Genomic DNA, 21,017 nt, shown 5'->3' on the forward strand with positions numbered 1-21,017 from the left:
TGTTGTTGACAATTGTAACTACTGTAATTTCGAAAGTTTGTCTGCCTGAAAATGTACTGTTGTCCCAAGCATATTGCAACAAACGGTGTATTTCTATCGCTGCTCGTTTAGTTTTTATTGCCGTTTCAAATAAACCGGTCATTTTTGAAACACCCTGTATGTAGAGATTGGTTTCTATTTGCAACTGAGACCGACGTGTTATATGTTAACACGAATTTCTGGAGGTGTTTCCACACTTTGTGCAACCTCTGTGACTGCCAATAATTAAAACTTGGCTCTTTTTACATACTGCGTTTTATCAACGGGCTGCGTCTTTTTCTTTTGACACCTCTAGTGGCGTGCCACGATACTTTGACGTGGGGCTTTAAATGTCTACCGCGACTGTATATATGAAGGGCATTCAATAAATAACACAACATCTTTCTTCTGAAAGCAGGTCGGCTTTTTTCAAGATCGCCCTATACCATATTATTCCCGACTCTTTTGGCTACAAAACCCTATTTTTGTATATAATCTCCAATCAAGGCAACGCCCTTACACCATCTTACCTGTGAGGGTCTGTATGCCAGGCATGGTACCGTTCTACTGGTCGAAATCGTAGCCAGTGACGTCCTTAATCGATAACCTCCCCGTCACCCACATGCTGCTTCACGAGGATTGCGTTCTGACACATAGAGCAGAAGTTTCGAGATCTGGACTGTAGTGTGGATAAGGAAGAACAATCCAATAACATTTTTTGAGCTCACTGCGGATGCGCAGTCTTGTGTGAGGCCCTGAGTTGTGAAGGAGAAGGAGAAGTTCGTTTGCATTTCTGTGGCGACGGACACGCTGAAATCGGTTCTTCAGTTTCCTGTGGAACAGCACAGTACACATGAGGGAGGACATCAAACAGAAGACAGTTGTCATGAGTTCACTGGCTGTGGGTGGAGCTTTGCACTTTCTCTTCTGACAAGAGGTGGCGTGGTGCCACTCCATGGGTTGCCGTTTTGTTTCTGGTTGGAAGTATTGAACGTATGTTTCATCGCCTATGATGATCTCCGACAAAACACGATCAAACGAACAAGCAGTTCCGAACAGATGGTCCTTCGATGCCCGTTATGGTCTTCTGTTAGGCAGGGAGGCGCTCAGCGGGCACACACCTTTGGGTAAGCCAACTGGTGGACTTCCATTTGTGCAGTGAGGTTTTTGACTGTGATCTGTCGAATGAGAGTGCCCGCACGTTTCAACACTGCAGGAGTCACAGCTGCATGCGGTCGGCCGGTACCCGACAGGTGTGAGCCACCTTGTAGCGACGATGACACACCTCGCCCAACGACTCATCGTACTTTTGTTCACTGCCAGATCTCCGTAGACATTCCGCAAGCGCCTATCGGTATCTGCAATGCTCTGGTTTCCTGACAAAAGAAACTCAATGACAGCTGTCTACTTGGACGCACCTCCGTTCCAAATGCCATTTTGAAGGCAACGTATAGCACCGGTACCTCTCGGAACTACGTGAAACTATAGGGAGTGAAGTGAGAATGTTCCACATTGTCTCAACCGATACTGGCTGAGGAAATAAAAATGTCACATTGCGTATTCAACGCCCCTCGTATGTGTGGTGTGCATACTGTAACACCTTCGGTACACACACCATCACATTATTTGACTCGTCGCTCTAACGAAGTAGGCGACTGTCAGCAATATGTCTCATGGTCTTATCGTGGCGCGTTTATCTTCTGCCGTTAGGTCAGACGATAGAAATGCCACTTACACGCTTAGAGTAGCACATTGACGGTGACCAACTTTAAACAGAACTTAATTAATTTTCACACACATTTATTAAAATCATAAAAATTAAGACATTACGAAACTTGATTCTGGATGCTGTTTACAATTGACAATATGAAGTTCCTTTGGTCTTGGTACGTTAATCTTATTCTCACATATCTCTGATACTTGACAAAGTGTCTATACATTTATCTTCATGGCTATGTACAGGAATATGGTAATCTTATTAGGTGCAGACTGAAACATGACTATAGACTGGTACACACTAATGCAGACTGGTACAAAATACCTCGCGCGTTCATGTATCACTCCGCGACTATGATCCGCGAGGAGAAAAGGTTCTACGTTAGCAGCAATCTCATTGGCTGCGTTACATACTAATACGCGGATCGGCGGAAGCAGAATTTGGTCCGTCTCTAAGGCAGCACCATCTCGTAGTGCGGAGACGAACGAGCGCTGAGCCTGCGCTGTTGTGCTTAGCGGGGTGCGCTCTAGTGGGGAAGTTGTGTACGCGCTGACTACGCGGAACTATGTACACAACAGTACGTATCTGCAAAAATAGAAATAATAATTATGTAATTTTATTATATCCCAGGTATCACCTGAGTCAATTGCGCTCGGTTCTGAAATCGACTCTGCCAGTAGCCGTCGTGAACTCGTTCTTCTAGTGGGGCGCACAGTTGCAGACTGGCGCGGTTGGCAGCGACTGACCGCCGGCCCCCGCTGTGTTGCAGAGGTGCTGCTCGGGGGCGGCGAGGTGCCGCGGCTGCCGGGGGGCGGCGCGCTGGCGCACCACCACCCCCACCCGCCCCCGCCGCCCGTGCGCTGCACGCTGCGGAAGCACAAGCCCAACCGCAAGCCGCGCACGCCCTTCACGACGCAGCAGCTGCTGTCGCTCGAGAAGAAGTTCCGCGAGAAGCAGTACCTGTCCATCGCCGAGCGCGCAGAGTTCTCCTCCTCGCTGCACCTCACCGAGACGCAGGTGAGCGACGCAGATACAAAGGCAAGTCCACGGCACGTCTAAGTTAACCATTAATTACGAAGGCTGATTTACAAAGACTGAGACTGTTTTTCAGCGATGTTTGTTACTCCAGGTTACAATTAGATGATAGATGACATGGGATAGCGACATGCACACATACAGATGGAGGTAGTACCGCGTACACAAGATACACTACTGGCCATTAAAATTGCTACACCAAGAAGAAATGCAGATGATAAACGGGTATTCATTGGACAAATAAATTGTACTAGAACTGACATGTGATTACATTTTCACGCAATTTGGGTGCATACATCCTGAGAAATCAGTACCCAGAACAACCATCTCTGGCCGTAATAGCGGCCTTGATACGCCTGGGCATTGAGTCAGAGCTTGGATGGCGTGTACAGGTACAGCTGCCCATGCAGCTTCAACACGATACCATAGTTCATCAAGAGTAGTGACTGGCGTATTGTGACGAGCCAGTTGCTCGGTCACCATTGACCAGACGTTTTCAATTGGTGAGAGATCTGGAGAATGTGCTGGCCAGGACAGCAGTCGAACATTTTCTGTATCCACAAATGCCCGTACAGGACCTGCAACATGCGGTCGTGCATTATCCGGCTGAAATGTAGTGTTTCGCAGGGATCGAAAGAAGGGTACGGCCACGGGTCTTAACACATCTGAAATGTAACGTCCACTGATCAAAGTGCCGTCAATGCGAAAAAGAGGTGATCGAGACGTGTAACCAATCGCACCCCATACCATCACGCCGGGTGATACGCCAGTATGGCGATGACGAATGCACACTTCCAATATGCGTTCACCGCGATGTCGCCAAACACGGATGTGACCATCGTGATGCTGTAAACAGAACCTGGATTCATCCGAAAAAATGACGGTTTGCCATTCGTGCGCCCAGGTTCGTCTTGAGGACACCATCACAGGCGCTCCTGTGTGTGATGCGGCGTCAAGGGTAACCGCAGCCATGGTCACCGAGCTGATAATCCATGCTGCTGCAAACGTCGTCGAACTGTTCCTGCAGATGGTTGCTGTCTTGCAAACGTCCGCATCTGCTGACTCAGGGATCGAGACGTGGATGCACAATCCGTTACAGCCATGAGGATGAGATGCCTGTCATCTCGACTGCTAGTGATACGAGGCCGTTGGGATCCAGTACTGCGTTCCGTATTACCCTCGTGAACCCACCAATTCCATATTCTGCTAACAGTCATTGGATCTCGACCAACGCGAGCAGCAATGTCGCTATACGATAAACCGCAATCGCGATAGGCTACAATCCGACCTTTATCAAAGTCGGACACGTGATGGTGCGCATTTCTCCTCCTTACACGATGCATCACAACGACGTTTCACCAGGCAACGCCGGTCAACTGCTGTTTGTGTAAGAGAAATCTGTTGGAAACTTTCCTCGTGTCAGCACCTTGTAGGTGTCGCCACTGGCACCAACCTTGTGTGAATGCTCTGAAAAGCTAGTCATTTGCATATCACAGCATCTTCTTCCTGTCGGTTAAATTTCGCGTCTGTAGTATGTCATCTTCGTGGTGTAGCAATTTTAATGGCCAGAAGTGTATAAACAGGCCGTGCATTGACGGAGCTGTCATTTCTACACAGGTGATTCATGTGGAAAGGTTTCCGAATTGATTATACCCCTGCGACGGGAATTTAAAAAATTTGAACTGGGCATAGTACTTGGAAGTAGACGCATACGACATTTCATTTCGGAAATCACTAGAAGTTCACTATTCTGAGAGCCACAGTGTCAAGAGTCTGACGAGCATACCGGGTTTCAGGCATTACCTCTCACCAAGTACAACTGACCGACGGCCTTCACTTAACGACCGAGAGCAGCGGTGTTTGCGTATGAGTTGGCAGTGCTAACAGACAAGCAACACTGGTTGAAATAACCTCAGAAATCAATGTGGGACGTACGATGAACGAATCAATTAGGGCAGTGTGGCGAAATTAGGCTTTAATGGGCCATGGCAGCAGACGACCGACGTCAGTGCCTTTGCTAACAGCGCGACATCCCCAACTGCGCCTGTATGGGACTCGTGACCATATCGGTTAAACCCTAGCCGAATGGAGAACGGTGGCCTGGTCATATGAGTCCCACTTTCAGTTGGTAACAGCTGATGGTAGGGTGCAATTGTGGCACAGACCTCCACAAAGCCATGGACCCAGCCTGTCGACAAGGCCCTGTGCAAGCTGGTTGTAGCTATATAATGATGTTTTCAGCGTTTACGTGGAATGAACTGGATCCTCTGGTTCAACTGTACCTATCGTAGGCTGCAAATGTTCGACTACTTGGAGCCCATTTACAGCCATTCATGGATTGCATGTCTCCGACCAACGACGGAATTTTCGTGGAGGACCATGTCACTGGGCCAAAATTGTTCGCGATTGGTTTAAAGAACATTATGGACAGTTCGAGCGAACGAATGGCCACCCAGGTCGCACGACATGATGCCAACGAACAGTTGTGGGACATAATCGAGAAGTCAGGTAGTGCAAAAAATCCTGACCGGGAACACCATGCAATTATGGACGGCAGTAGAGACAATATGTCTCCGTATTTCCGCAGTGGATTTTCAAGGACTTGTTGAGTCCATTCCACGTCGAGGTGGTGCTCTACGCCAGGCAAAAAGGAGGTGCGACACAATATTACGACATATCCCACGTTTTTTGTCATCTCAGTGTAATGTTTACGCTACAAGATCTTTTCCTGAGTACTCTTCACCTAATTGAATGCACATGTTATAACATCTCTGCCAGTTCTACAACACACGGTAAAGGCCATTCTTTGTCAGGTACTTGAGAATCACCCTACTTTTCTTGAATATTGCTCAATCTCACCGAGCGAAGTGGCGCAGTGGTTAACACAAGGCTCCTGTTCGGGAGGACAACGGTTCAAACCCACGTCCCGCCATCCAGATTTAGGTATTCCGTGATTTCTCTAAATCGCTTCAGGCAGTTGCCGGGTGGTTCCTCTAAAAGGGCACGTCCGATTCGTTCCCCACCCTTCCCTAACCCGAGCTTACGCTCTGTTTCTAATGACCTTGTTGTCCAGGGGGCGTTAAACACTAATCTCCTCCTCCTCAGAGTTCTTAAATTGAATACCGCGAACTTTTGCTCTTAGTGATGAGAAGACTGGGGTTGTGAGGCGGATGTGGTACAGAGGTAATTTTGGACCGCGAACTGTTCGAGAAAGTTATTTTCGTATCCTTGCTATGAGCTTCCTCATTTCAGCCAAAACTGACGTGTAGTATGTTGCTGTAATAGTGGTGTGAGTTGAAACTGCAGGCCGCAGTGCCCTAGCGGTTCTAGGCGCTTCAGTCATTCCACGATAGGCAAAAAATATGATCACGATCACTGTCTGTGCAGATGGAAAAAATTTCGCTTTTTCTACTGTTGGAGAACCTGGCGATTTTCACACTACGCTGGCTTCATTCAGGACAATAATGTCTCATTATTGCTGATAATAGATTCCAGGTACGCATCCCATCCGCACTAAACTGGAGAATGTTCTGTACTTCAGTAAATGTTCCAAATAGCTGCCGATGTTTTCTATGGGATCAAGATCGAATGATTTACAATTACATTCCAGCAGCTATAGGATGTGCGAGTATTCGTCAAACCCAGAACAGATGTATACTGCCCTGTGAACACACCTGTTGTCGTCTCGGATGAGAGCCCATCATGAAGACGAAAAGCAAGGGCAATGCTTCAACACAGAGAATGTTGAAATAATCACCCTGGTTCATTAATCAAATACAGCTGATGTTCCTGAGACATATTGAGTATCACCTTTGTCTGCGATAATGATGCAGGCTGAAGCAATCAATTAAAATTTGTAGAAGCACAGGGATTCGAACCCAAGCCTGCTGTGCCGCACTGGCTATGTGCCTACCACTGCTGCACATATGATCCTAGTATATTTCCCTTCCCGATACAAATTTCAATTCACGCCGCTGTTCCCCTTTTAAATTCGGATCAGCACTGCTGAAGCTCTCCAATATTGGAATAGCACCTTAACAGTCATCGAAGCGGGGATAATTCTGCCTGTACCTCAAGTATGGCTATACTTAATATATCACAGGAATGATTAACCATATTTCGCTAAGGTGCTATTCCACAATTAGGGGAAAAGTAATGGGCTGAGGCGTGAGTTGGAATTTGTATTGAGGAGGGAGTCTTACTAGGGTCAGTATGGTAGCTGCAGAGCCAGTGCAGCGCAGCGGTTAGTGTATTTCCCAGCAATCAGGAGACCTGTGTGCTAATTCTGGACCTGGTATAAATTTTAACTCATTGCTTCAGCCTACATCATTATTACAGATCCTGATTAATGTGCAAGGAAACCTCAGTAAGTGGGCACAAGTCATGATACAAAACAACCCCGAAACATCGCAGAATCATCTGCAGCCTGAGCCTTCTTTCCACACATTGCGCTTAAAGGCCTTCTTGGGCCGTCGGCATACTTCACTTCTCGCATCACTTGATAAGTGGAAAAGTCGCGGTTCGTCGGATCACAGTACATGCACACTTCCTGCCAGGTACTTTTTTGGCCCATTGAAGACGTGCAGCTTTATTTAACGCCGTGAGCAATGGCCTTGAGCAAGGTAGCCTAAACGCACCGCCCACTCCATTCAGTTCCCTTCGGAAATGTTCGCTCGGAAACTGGTGAGATTGACCTGCACTCGCCAACAGTAGCCATTCCTACAGGGTTTGAAAATGTTTCTTGTTATTGGCACACTCGTCTCAGGGTCCTTTCGGTTAGGATCATCTTACGACCACTGTTCTTACCCATTGTTAGACGGCATCGAGTAGTACATCATTCCTTGCAGACATGCTGGGCACAGATATATTGAACAACTTCATTCACGGTGTGGTCATGAGCACATCCAAACACAAGAGCTCCTTTTTGCCATACGACCATGCCCCCACGGCGAAAGGTCTTACTGTATTGCCGGCCGCAGTGACCGAGCGGTTCTAGGCACTTCAGTCGGGAACCACGCGACTGCTACGGTCGCAGGTTCGAATTCTGCCTCTGGCATGGATGTGTGTGATGTCCTTAGGTTAGTTAGGTTTCAGTAGTTCTAAACCTAGGGGACTGATGACCTCAGATGTTACGTCCCATGGTGCTTAGAGTCATTAGAACCACCTTACGGTACTAATTACGTACAAGCATTAGGTAGTTAGTTAGTAAGTTAAATGTTCCTTAGATCATTTGAACGATTCTTTTATCGAAATTATGTGGAACGAGTCACTTTACATGATATGTATGCACGGTTGGTGTTAACATTAACGAACACATTATTTTTAGTCGCACTCACGCAGCTACTCTTTCTTTATTTTTACTGGCTACCAGTTTTTAAGTAAAACTTCGTCAATGGGGAATGATTTTAAATTAAATTTAAAACTTACTTCGCGACTTGTCAGACATTTTATGTTATTGGGCAAACGATGAAAGATTTTTGTTGCTGAGTATTGAACTCCTTTCTGAGCCTCAGACCGCTTTAACAGTGGGTAATAAAGGTCATTTTTCATTAGGTTGTATTGTGACAGCGCAGTTAAAATGCCTAGTACCTTGAAGAGGTACCTACTTGATGTCCTTGGGTCAACACCGCATATCATTCTTCTTGCTTGCTTTTGTGTAATCAATATTTTCTTTCTAAGTGATGAGTTACCGCAAAACTTATTGTGTAAGACATTACTGAATGGAAATTTGCAAAGTATATCAGGAGAATGATACTTTTCTTTCCAAGATTAGCAATGGAACAAACGTGCTTGAACTCAGCTCTTTGACAAACTTATTAATATGCTTCTTCCAGGTCAAATTTCATGAAAATGTACACCAAAACATTTGGATCATTCTGCCTTATTTACCCATGCTCATGTTCTGCTTCAGTTGTTGATATAACTCAAGTTGTTACACAGAAATGAATGTAGTGCGTCTGCAAAAGGTACAAATTTTGCTAGTTGAATGCTAAGTGGAAGGTCATTCACACATACAAGGAATAGGAATAGACCCAAGGTTGAACCCTTGGGACTCCCTTTATGAAATTTCTTCTCCAATGACTAATATTTTGTTTCATTCGACCATTGTCAGAATTATTCAGCACAAGCTTTTGCATTCTGTTCATCAAGTGTGATTCTAAGCAGCCGTGCATAAAGCCATCAATTCAATAAAACTTGAGTTTTTCTAAGAGAGTAGCATGATCTACGCTATCAAACACCTCGGAAAAGTCACAGAATATACCAACTGTCGATATGTTATCGTTTAACTCTTGTACTATTTGCAGAGTGAGTGTATAAATAGCGCTCTCGGTTGAGTAGCCCTGCTAGAATCCAAACTTTCATACGCTAAGTAAATTATTTCCATTTAAGCGTACATTACTTTTTCAAATATTTTGGAAAAAGATGTCAGTGAGGAGACTGGATGATAATTCTCTTGCTTCTTCAGTTAAACCCATATTTGCTGCTACTTGTAGAAAGTGATTCTTATAAGTACTTGTAACTTATGAACTATAGGTTACAACATTGTCACTTAGTTCAATTGTTACGGGATCTTGTACACTGACTGGCTGCCCTGTCTCCCGTTTCACGATCTCCCATATAGGTTTCATATAATTAACTGCATTATTTATTTCTGTGCATACTTCAGGACACTTTAAAGAGTTTCCTTCAAGTACTACAGCATTTTTTGTAGTATGCAAGTAATGTCAGTTCTTCACTTACTCTAGGCTTTCCATAAATTCCCCTCTTCCTCTAATATGAGATTTTAAATCCCTTGGTTACCCACGGATTACTTTTCTTTAATGGATCCTCTGGATATTCTTTTAGGAAAGCGACATTAAAATATTGACACAAATTTTTGCTATGGAATAAACTGAATCTGGCATTAGCACCTGTTTCTTCATATCCCTGATCTTATTCCACCCTTTTAAGCTTACTCACAAAACGCTGTGTCCTTTCCTCACTAGCCCACTGACTTACTAATACTTCTCCCCATTTACCCCCCCCCCCCCCCAATGCTTACATGTATCAAAATTAATTATCTTACACACTTTTTTCAAAATTATATAATTTCTTTAATGCAAATTCTTTATAAATCTTTCGTTACCGTTTACTGAAGTGATGATGAGTGAAGTTAATACTATTTTAGAAGTCTTTGTTGGCGTGATGTATTACTAGAGATTTCTCACACTCATGCCGTGTATCACTTTCCTTCTCCCTTGCTTTGCACACCACACAGTTTCTGGAGGGTGTATTCTTGGTGGGAGTTGGGGTATACCGTAACAATACGTGAAAACGTTTGCTTATGACTCGCAAAATATCCAAAGAAATCGAGTGTGTTATACACGTCAGTTTCTCAGCTTCCCATTGGTATATAACATGTCAGGCCATTTATTAACGGAGAAGAAGAACCACTAAGAAGAAGCTACAATTACTCGGCCGCTCACAGAACCGCCTATGTAATGCAGGACTTGTAAACTAAGGCAGGTTGTGAGAAGGCTGTATAAGACATTGGGTTGATAAGCCTCACTGCTTCGTATGAACCTGTCGCCGCGCTGCAAGGTGCCGTACTGCTTATTTCCGTTAATTGTGCATCATGGTAAAAAAAAGGTTCAAATGGCTCTAAGCACTATGGAACTTAACATCTAAGGTCATCAGTCCACTAAACTTAGAACTACTTAAACCTAACTAACCTAGGAACATCACAGACATCCATGCTCGAGGCAGGATTCGAACCTGCGACCGTAGTAGGCGCGCGGTTACAGACTGAAACGCCTAGAACCGCTCGGCAACTCCAGCCGGCTGTCAAGTAAAGAACCCTCCTTATCCCTGAAATAATAATAAATATGCTGTGATTTTTAAATGTTAATGTAACTTTGAAACAACGTTAGCGGTGGAGTAGCACATGGCCACTTGGTAGCAGTTGTAAGCCAATTAAGAAGGTCCAAAATCACAATCTTTTAAAGGATTGCATAATTTTTTCTAACGTGAGATTGTTGGCAGCAGGATACAGTAATTGAGTGATCTGTTTTTGTAAAGCAAAGGCCATCGACTGTAGCTGATGGAAATTGTGTGTTTGTCTGCCGGCAGGTGAAGATCTGGTTCCAGAACCGCAGGGCGAAGGCGAAGCGACTGCAGGAGGCGGAGATCGAGAAGCTGCGGCTGTCGGCGCGGCCGCTGCTGCCTCCGTCGTTCGCGCTCTTCGGCCCTCCGCCCCCGCACGCGCCACACGCCCCGTTCTTCGCTGCGGCCGCGATGGCGGCTGCGGCGGCGGCGGCCGGGGCCGGAGGCGGCGCCGGCGGGGGCGTCGCTGGGGGCGGCGCGATGCTGCGGCCGCCGCACGCGCCCGGACTCGGGGGCGGCATCTTCGGCACGCAGCCGCACTGACACCTGGCGGACGGCGCGGGTGGCGGCCCGTTCCTGGTCGACGACGACGACAGCATCGACGGCGAGACGGAGGATGGCGGCGGTCGCAGCTGCGGCTCCCCGCCAGAGTGACTCGCTTCTCGAGACACCCTGCGCTCGAATTGCTGCCCCTGTGACGTCGGCAGACAGCACAACGAATCGACACGGCTTGAGCCTGCCCGGACGGTGTAACGTCAGTAGCAGACCAGTGCAGACGGGAGCTGTCCAGCTGTACATGTGTCGTTAAAGAAGTTACCGAAAACGCTGTGAAACTGTCTGGAATAACGGACCTTCAATGGTGCTCTTCGTAGATGTCCAAATCTGTAGAAGATCCGACTGCGATTTATACGCTCTATCCTCCCTTCGTCATCCTGACCGACAGTTACGTCACAGATGCCAAAAATCTCCACAAAAACCCTGCAACAAAATTTACGAGTGCTTAAGGAGCTCTTAACTGGTGAACTAACGAGACTTCCCTCGGTACGCAAAAAGTGTTTACCTCTGACATCTGTGGACGTTTTCTAAGGTTCCCGGAAACCAATGGGCAACGTAGGTTATTTAACCAGTTTTACAGCCAATCACTGTACTATTTTCTCCCTCTCCACGTACTGAAGTGAAATTCGAAGAACGTGAGTTTCTTTGTTACATTCCAGGACCGTATTCCTCAACATATTTTGTCTGCAGTCCGCAGACACAGTGATCTCAGAGTGCAACAAGCTCAAAACTGTTCCTTTACAGTACTTAATTACGTGCGTGTGTAACACAGACCATCTGCTTGATGCAGTTAGACTGTTCTCTGGTGAAACACGGTGACTGCAAATGTGACATCAAATCGCAGAACGAAGTGGTTACATAGACGTTACGAGACAGACTCTTAAAGGAGCAAAAATCGTAATTAGAACGAACAGGAAATACCTGATTACTAGGCTGTTGTTCTGTTAACGCTATCCGCTGCCGAGAGAGATGGCGTCCAGACTGAATTGTGTTTCCTTATTTTAGCAAATGACCATTTGAACAACCGAACTCAATGAATGGGCATTTGTGCGAAAGGTACGTTCTTGAAAAGGAGTGAAGCGTTGCAGTGAAGTTTAAAGTAAGCAGTATTTTCCTGAAGTTGACAGTGCAACGTGGGTCTTTGTACCGAAACAAAAATAGGTTCTTCGCCACAACAATAGAGTATTTGGTTTTGCTAACAAGGCGTTTGTTGACCACGTCTTAGTAATGGGAGCGCAGCAGCTACATAAGTCTTCGATTCACACTTAGTTGTGGAGCCACATTCTGTGATTACTTTCTCATAATGTAATATTCCCAAAATGTAACATCATTACATTATCCATTGCTTCATCTACGATGCTTGTTGTTTCAGCAATGTTCATTAAAGATACCATCGCTTGTGAGGGTGTACAAAAATAACAGTTGCGAAACAGTAGCACTTCTAAAACGAACACTAGTTCACTGCATGTACGAAATGCTTTGAGGTTTCAGGGACATTACGAATGCATACTTCAATCGATAATATTCAAAATTTATCATCACGTTGTAGCTCAAAGAAATAGATTGTATTCCGTTATCCCTTCTATACTCTCACGACAGAGAATAAATGATAAAAAAAATCATGAAATTCTGTTTTAGTTGTAACAGAAATTTTTTTCGTAATACTGATATGTTTAAAATTACTCTCATCAGAATCCTCCAGCCGATCATCCTTCATGGTTAAGTTCGTTCCTTGTAAGGTGCAATTTTCTCCAACAGTTCAAAAAGTACAAACAAAAGCTGATTTTCAAATAACGTCTTACACCTACGATAAAGAGTTGCAAAGTTTTTAATAAAAGCAATAAGTCCTTGTCTTCTTGTTTCAGGGATTTTAAAATTTCCTAAACGGTGCGGTTTCACAATTACCAATGGAACATCTCTTGTCGCTAATGAAGTAAACCAAGAATCCATGAACGCTCTGAAAGAAAAGAAAACGTAAAATAGTATCCGTGCGTCGTCTCTTCTGTTATTTGCTCAAATCGTACCAAAAGGAACTGTGGTTAAAAGCGTGTCAGATCCGTTGTTTTTCTTATTGGCTGTTCTCCTTTTTTCTGTCTCCCTCTTTTCCAAACTGTGAAGAATTTCAAGCCTTCATTTCTGTTTCTTAAGTACTGATGATAAGTGAGACACAGTAAAAGAATCAAAAACGAATTCGAGTCAGGCATTCTCCGGTTACAAATGCTTTTTTAACAAATTTCCGTATCAAAACGAGTATCAGTTTGATAGCCTTTTTAATTCATCTAAAACTTTATCCACTGAGATTGATGCCTTCCAAGGTAAACTACGGTAAACACGTCTTTCGAGGGCTGCGTGGCGCTAAGAGAATTACAAAATGCTATTGTGAAAACGAGTGATATTATTTTAAACGTTTCGAAGAGTCAATTTCAACAACATGCTCGCGATACTTCGCAAGTTACATCTCGGTACACCAGCTTCCGATATAAAGGTTGCCTGAGCTCAGCTTCTTCAATGGATAGCAGTTATGACTAACAAGTAATGTTAAATAACACTTGTCAGCAGAACGCCCTTCGATACGAAGTGCGCATTTCCTATAAGCTGAATGTCAAATCAAGCACCTCTCAGCCGTCTAATTTCGAAACTGTGATTTTATTGGGCTACCAGTGTCGGAGATTAATTACGCCATCTTCAGGTCCTCTGACCGACGTGTGGGAAGTTTGAGCTGATTGGTTTTGAAGATCGGTGAAGTGGGACGCATATGTCCGAGGAACCTAACTAGATCCATCCGTTCAGGTGAACCTAGGATTTTCAATTTAAAATCTTAATTTTAGGATAAATTTGCCGAGGTAGCAATTAGGGACAAGAGTATTACACGTCAGTACGAAAACACATTTATTCTGCTGACAGGGAAAAACATGAATAATCGCACACCAGTTCCCAACATAACGCCTGAAAATAGCTTTGACGTACCACACACACATTCCACGAAGCTTTTTGGGGAAATACACCCCATTACGTACAATGTACGCACAAACTAGCAAAATTATTGAGGTGTGTGTAGTAAAGTTTCAAAACTAGTCTGTGTTATATAAGAAAACGCAATTAGTTACTTCAGGCGTTCTTGGAATGGAACACATTATAATTCGAACTGATTTTCGTGAAACAAATGCACTGTGATACATACAAACACACTCCGCTTCATTTCATCGCTCACAGCCTTCTACATACCCACCCCATGGTTCGATTTATTTTTCTTGTAGTTCCGAAAGCATGTCGCTACATGCTAGCAGCAACGTGCGTAAGACATGAACTTCCCAACGCTCAGAACTGAATGTTACTTTAGTGGGACAAACGTATCCCATAAACCACGAAAGAGCTAAATTTCATTTTTTTCATATATTCGTATTTTATGCTTCATTGAAATTATCAGATAACAAGCACTTTTGTTCAAAAATTTATCACAGCCAGCAACCGAACGCAGAGGAGTATTCTACCGCATAGCCACATAGTTCATCGAAATAATGAACTGGGTTTAGGGTATTACAGACTCCATGGAAACGTCAAAGTCTATTTTCTCGATAAGTTATGAGAGCTGCATCGAAATCCTCAGCGGGATTGATATTCGCATACCATAAGAATACAAAAATCGGAATCCAGCGTTGTCTCCTCGTCAGTTTCTATCACATCTCTCTGCCTGAGAGAAGACACTTTGTGTCCGTGAGTTTTCCACATGACAGTGGGTAGTGAAATTATCTCTCCGCCACACTATTTCTTTTTAATTATTTACTTGTTTTTGGCCTTGTGCAGCAAGTAGCTACAAAAGTGCCATTTTAACATAATTGAAATTTTCACAGTAGAAAAATAAAAAATTTTCGATGTACAAATTATGTTCTTAATGTAAAATCAAAAGACTCAAAGACGTGCATATTAGTTGTAGAAGTGGCAATTCAACATTCGTGTAATTTTCAGAATAGAACAATATAGAAGTGTGAAGTACAAAGATAGGTTAGTCATATAAATTAAAAAAATACACACAAACACACACACACACACACACACACACACACACACATACATACAAAAAAATTACGACCCATGGTTTCAACCGTGTCGGTTCCACGGATGAATAACATCCACAGCAGCTTATAACTGAAAGCTGCACAACGCAGTCGTTTAAAAAGATAAGTTCTTAAAACAAAGTAAAAACACAAACATACATCTAAGTTTTCAAACCGGTCTATTTATCTGGGATAAGATCGGCACAACTTACAGGTCAAAGCTGGATACTGGCGTCTTTTAAATAGTTCACGAGCAAATAATACCTACATATATATATATACAGAACCAGTGAAGTAAAGCAGTTACGCTTATAGGGCGGGGGTAGCCCCTCGCAAGCGACTTTGTACAAGACCGCCTGTGCCGCTGTGTCCTGATCACTGTGTCCAGGGTCGGTGATTTTCAACCGGTATAGGTTGGCGGGGTAAAACTCCTGTCCCAATCTGAATGCGGATGGGAGAGGTCATATGACGTCTGCTAAACTTCACAGAGGTGAACCATGGTTGAGAAGAGGCGTTCGGTTGTATAGCCGCCAGATGACTGCCCTAGTAGTGATGGGATAAAGTCATTCACAATTCCAGTCATGATAAGCAGTTTTCTTGACCGTCGAGATGGAATCTGTAAAAGCGATTGGTGTTCGGTAGAACAGTCCCTATAGCGAGGCGGTCAACAGTTTCATTACGGAGAATGCCTTGACGTCCTTTTATCCGAAGTAAGCTGACGTCAATACCCAACGCCCGCGCGTCTGTTATGGCCTCTGAGATATGCAAGACATTTCTGTTGGTTCTTCTACACTATTCGTGCTCAGAGCACGCGCACCTGCCAGCAGCTTTCACATGCCTCTGAAAACTGGTACTAATCCCGCGCCGGTACGAAGCTGCCTTCCCCCTGCGCTGATGACCATTTCGATCAGCGACTGATTAAGGACACGGGTCCTCTCGCCGTCACCGTTATTTATTGCCGGTGTCAATTACGAGCCAAGCGCGGCGGAGTTCCGCAGCTTCCCGGGAAACTCTAGCGTCGGCTTTTTAAAGCGCTGCTGTTTGATGCCCCGCCACCTGCGGAATCGTACAGCGCATTCCTGCCACTCGGGACGCACGGAGCCCGCTGATTGGTCGCAGCCGCTGCTCCGCTGATTAGTTCGCTGAATTTCATTCAATTACGCGACGGCAATTGCGGACCATAATTAGTACAGTGCCGCACGCCCGACCGGAGCCCCGTTGCGATTCACAATGTTTTCATTCGCGACTGATCGTTTTAATTGCACTTGGTCCCATCGGCGAGCCAGTAAATTACGATGAATTCCACTGCAGCCCGATCACCGGCAGAGAAAAACTGGCTGTGAGCGAAATGAGCAACAATTTCTAATTACGGGGCAGAAACCGCAGTTATCATAGAAAGGCAGGGACTCGGTTAAACACTGTCATCCTGTAGCGAAAAACCCCGTCTCTGTTCCAGCTTATTTACACAGAATGGAATGAGTTTTCCGGCGTGCTTCTCGTTATCAGCGTAGTATGATTACTAGAGTTACGCGAAACTAAATAAAAATTTCAATTACTGCTCGTTAACGTAACTGTTATTAGAGTTCCGGCACTGCACGTTTGCTGTCATGGAGAGATGCAAATCAGTATAGCCTGGCTGGCTTCTCTCTGGCCTGTATAGTCATTTTCAACCAATACTTCACTATTCTGCAGCGCTTTTTTTTACAGTTGTATGCCCCAGTCTACAGAAGTGGCTTCGTTAACGATGTCATCGTATAACCAATTCATCATCAGATGATCTGCTCAAAAAGAAAGAAACTGGGGGACGGTAAAATAACTGGAAACTAAATTACAAATCAAACTACCTTCTATACACAATTACACGTACTTGAATGAGTTACAAAACAATAGGAGGGACATTCAATAATTACGGAGACATATTGATGCAGGAAAAAACTGAATTTTTTCTAGAATAGAGATTTTTACTGCTTCTCACCATAATCCCCGCTAGTATTAATACAGTTTTTCCAATGACTAACTAGTTTTTGTGTACCTGAAGCAAATAATTGTTTGTCTTATTGCCTGAGACACTTTCCCCTAGATTCCTTGACCCCCTCGTTGTCGCTGAGCTTCTTTCCATGTAATGCCTCCTTGAATGGACCATACAAGCCAAAATCTGAGAGAGCCGAATCTGGATGTTAGGGAGGATGAGCTGTTATCTCCAAACCCCCCCTTTCAGTGGTATCTTGCGTCAGTTGGACGTTGTGAGGGCAAGAATTGTCGTGTAGCAGTATCACGGGTTGTCTGTGATCCTTGACGTTTTTTCATCAGCGTGTCCGAGTAGAAGCCACTGTTTATCGTACGCTGATCTTCCAAATAATCGCTAACGACGACACCTTACGCAATCCAAAAGGTCAGCATGACTTTTCCGGCCGATGCTCGCGTTGTGAATTTGTCTCAGACAGCTAAGTTGGTTTGCTTCGATTACATCCTTTGTCTTTTGGACTCTGAACGAAATGATGCATCCAAGTTTGACCGGACGTCAAAACCTTATTTTAGAAAATGACCACCTTCTCCTCCACAGCGTTCTTTCAACTCTGTACACACACTTATTTCCTTGTGTTGTTGCGTTAATCCTTTTGGGACCCACCTCAGAATTGTTTTGCTGTACTTGGGCTTGTTACTGATAACGCTGTGGACTGTGCCAACACATACTGCAACTGTTTTTGCTATATATTCAACCATAACGCGTCGTCCGTCACGAATAATGTCTTCGGTGTCTTTCAGGAGAGGGGCTGACACTTCAACAAGCCGGTCAGGACGTTGGTAACCTGTCTGATGTTCCACCGTTTTCCAACTATTCCACCCATTTATAAAAATTTCCGCAAATTCTCGCAAATTTCACTGGACTATAAAATCATTCGAGGAAAGATTTTAGCCAGTTTCAGACAGCGAAAAAGGGATCACAGAACATTGTTCAGTTAATGTGGATACAAAAGAGTACACGCCACCGTTAACTGCGTTATGGAGATTATATTCTCAGCTTATCCCAGTGGTACCAACTTAAAGTCAAGAAAGTGCAAAATTCCTCCTACAAATTCTTTCACTTCTACATCAATTTGTATCTTTAATTTTTGAATGTCAGTCGTATGTTGACTGAACAGCCTCCAAGCCCATATAGTTGACGAGTCACTATATAACGTATTCGTTCCTATGGACGTGTGGTGAAAGTAGTTTAATTTGTAATTTACTTTGCAATTTTTCATTCTTTTTAAGTTCAAAATAGTTCAAATGGCTCTGAGCGCTATACGACGTAACATCTGAGGTCATCACTCCCCTAGAACTCAGAACTACTTAAACCTAACTAATCTAAGGACATCACACGCATCCATGCCCGAGGTAGGATTCGAACCATAGCGGTCGCGCGGTTCCAGACTGAAGCCCCTAGAACCGCTCGGCCACACCGGCCGGCTTCTTTTTAAGTAGATAGTCTGGTGATGAAATGGTAGGACGAAATCGGTAACGATACCATTTGTGTGAACTTACCTAGTCCACGTCAGAAGTGCTGTGTTTCTCTAATTTTTAATATCTCAACCTTTCATCAGTTCTGTATGAAAATGGTTGAGTTCAAATCACCAAGTGAAAAAGTACCATGGCTGTTCTAAAGTGCAACCTTTAATAAATTGTAGCGCAATAGAGATAAATACAAACGTACAAGCACGATGGGTACGGATCGCTAGTTCAGCTCTGTTTCGTTTCGAGAGACTTTCATCGGTGGCTTGCTTATGTGATTGCTAACCATCAGTCATCAAACGGGGAAAAAAACTTCTATCCTCTCTGATAGCCAGAAGAAATCAACCGAGTGTTGAGTCATTCTGTGACTATAGAAACAATTGACCTCAGTGTGACAAGGCGTACCGTTAGCAGAATACTCTCTTGGCCGTTAACGCAAGTTTCTGAAATCTAGTCAACTATCCTCACGAGGAAGACTGTACACTGTTTATACATGTTGTGCAGAAAGGTTTAGTTGCATCGTCAGGTTTCTTTCTGAGTCGAATGTTGGTCTTCTGTCAAATCAACATTCGAGACAATTTACACAACTGCATCGGTCTGGGACTCGAACCACGTTCTATGTGTTACTAAGTTGCAACTTAATTTTTCTGTTCTTCCCCTTATTTCGTTTCAGGCACGCAACGACTACCTTTAAGACACTAAGATAGCCTTACACTTCCTCTGAAACCTCTTCACGTATTCACTTTTTTATTTGATCTCTTCTGCTGTCCACCTTCCTCCTTGTCACTTTGGAACTGTATTGTCTTGCAAAAATTTCCACCTCTAATTTTTTTATATTTTGTTCTGCTTTCAGTTTTGTACTTATGCCATGGCTTCATATGATTCCCTAACACAGTTAGACTTACCTTTTAAATTTCAAAGTGCTGTAATATTTTTCTTGTCAGTCTACAAGGCTTCATTCTTTCGATGTGTCCATTTACCTAATTTCCTCTGTAATTTCTTTTAAACTGATTATATATTCCCGATTTCGTATCTTAAAGTAAATGTTTCTACTGTAGTTGTATTACCTGATACCTGGCTCACAATCATTCTTTTCTGTTTCTGATTTCTTCCTTTTCTTTAGTGATCGTCGGATTACTGTTTCTGGCGCATATGTGCATCCTGGCCAAATTACGCATATGCAATGATGGTTTTTTGCCTGAGTTTTCATTATTAACATCACTTTCAAGTGAAATGCTTAGTCCATATTGCGAACTCTAGCTCTGCTTCTTCCCCCACCTCTTCTCCCACCCCCCCCCCCCCCCCCTCGCCCACACAATCTTTATCCCGAGTGGGTAGGAAATTTCACTCATTTATTTTACTCGAGATTCTGTATTTGTTAGTATTTCTTTTAATAGCTCCAATGTTTTCTTATATATTACATATTATTCCAGGTTATTGAGTAAAGAGAACCTATCTATACGTACACCACTATTCAATACCTATTTCAGTCTTTTCTTGAAATAACAGTTTCCGATTACTGATTTGTTTCGCACAGCTTGTACCTCTCCAAAATCTCGTCTGATGTACTCCTAATTGTGCATCCAGTCTTCCTTCAATTTTCCTGTACAAAAAAAAAAAAAAAAAAAAAAAAAAAAAAAAAAAAAAAAAAAAAAAAAAAATGCTACAAGGAGTAAACTTTTTTTGGGTAGTGAGTGGTGTACCGTTGTTTCTCAGTAATTTTCCGAGCTTATTTTTCCATCTGTTTAACGAGTGCCAATTATGTTTCCCTTTCACTGTATTTTAGAATTTCTGTTGTTGTATTATCTTCTCATTGTGTTTCAAAATTCTGCATGGAATTCAGAATTGCCACTTGTGCTCCACATGTTTTCTCCCGCCATCGCGCAACTATTAATGATGAAACACAATTCTGTCACCGGCTTTCGAACTGTTTCCATCTGGGTTTATCACAACGACATTGGAATTCGGTACTGATCTAGGTTACAGGAGCGACTCACGGCGAACATTATCGCCGGTGAAAATGGATCCGGAAAAATACGATGTTGTAAACAGGCCTAGACCAGAAGAAAATATGCATGGATTACATGTAATTATGATAAGTTGACGATACTTTTCGAAGTTGCTACTGATCCCTTCATTAATATTCAGCCTTCTATTAATATATTTTATTAACGTCCATTTTTTATTGGTTCTTTTGTTAGTTTTCAGCAACATCTACACATCGTCGCTTCTGAAAGCTTTGAGAATTTATCGCTATTGTTATAACATTACATTTTGTACGT

The 21,017-nt window shown here is 43.6% G+C and overlaps 1 protein-coding gene across 1 annotated transcript in view; it reads left to right on the plus strand.

Moving 5' to 3' along the window:
• LOC126355347 (homeobox protein MSX-1-like) overlaps positions 1-11,176 on the plus strand; it is a 62,803-nt gene extending 51,627 nt beyond the window's left edge. Inside the window, exons 3-4 of the mRNA XM_050005641.1 lie at positions 2,366-2,752; positions 10,880-11,176. Coding sequence (XP_049861598.1) covers positions 2,366-2,752; positions 10,880-11,176 — 684 coding nt within the window. The remainder of the gene's footprint in view (positions 1-2,365; positions 2,753-10,879) is intronic.
• The last annotated feature ends 9,841 nt before the right edge of the window (positions 11,177-21,017 follow it).

Source organism: Schistocerca gregaria, chromosome 3 (genome assembly GCF_023897955.1).
Source record: "Schistocerca gregaria isolate iqSchGreg1 chromosome 3, iqSchGreg1.2, whole genome shotgun sequence".
In the NCBI taxonomy this organism is placed as follows: domain Eukaryota; kingdom Metazoa; phylum Arthropoda; class Insecta; order Orthoptera; family Acrididae; genus Schistocerca; species Schistocerca gregaria.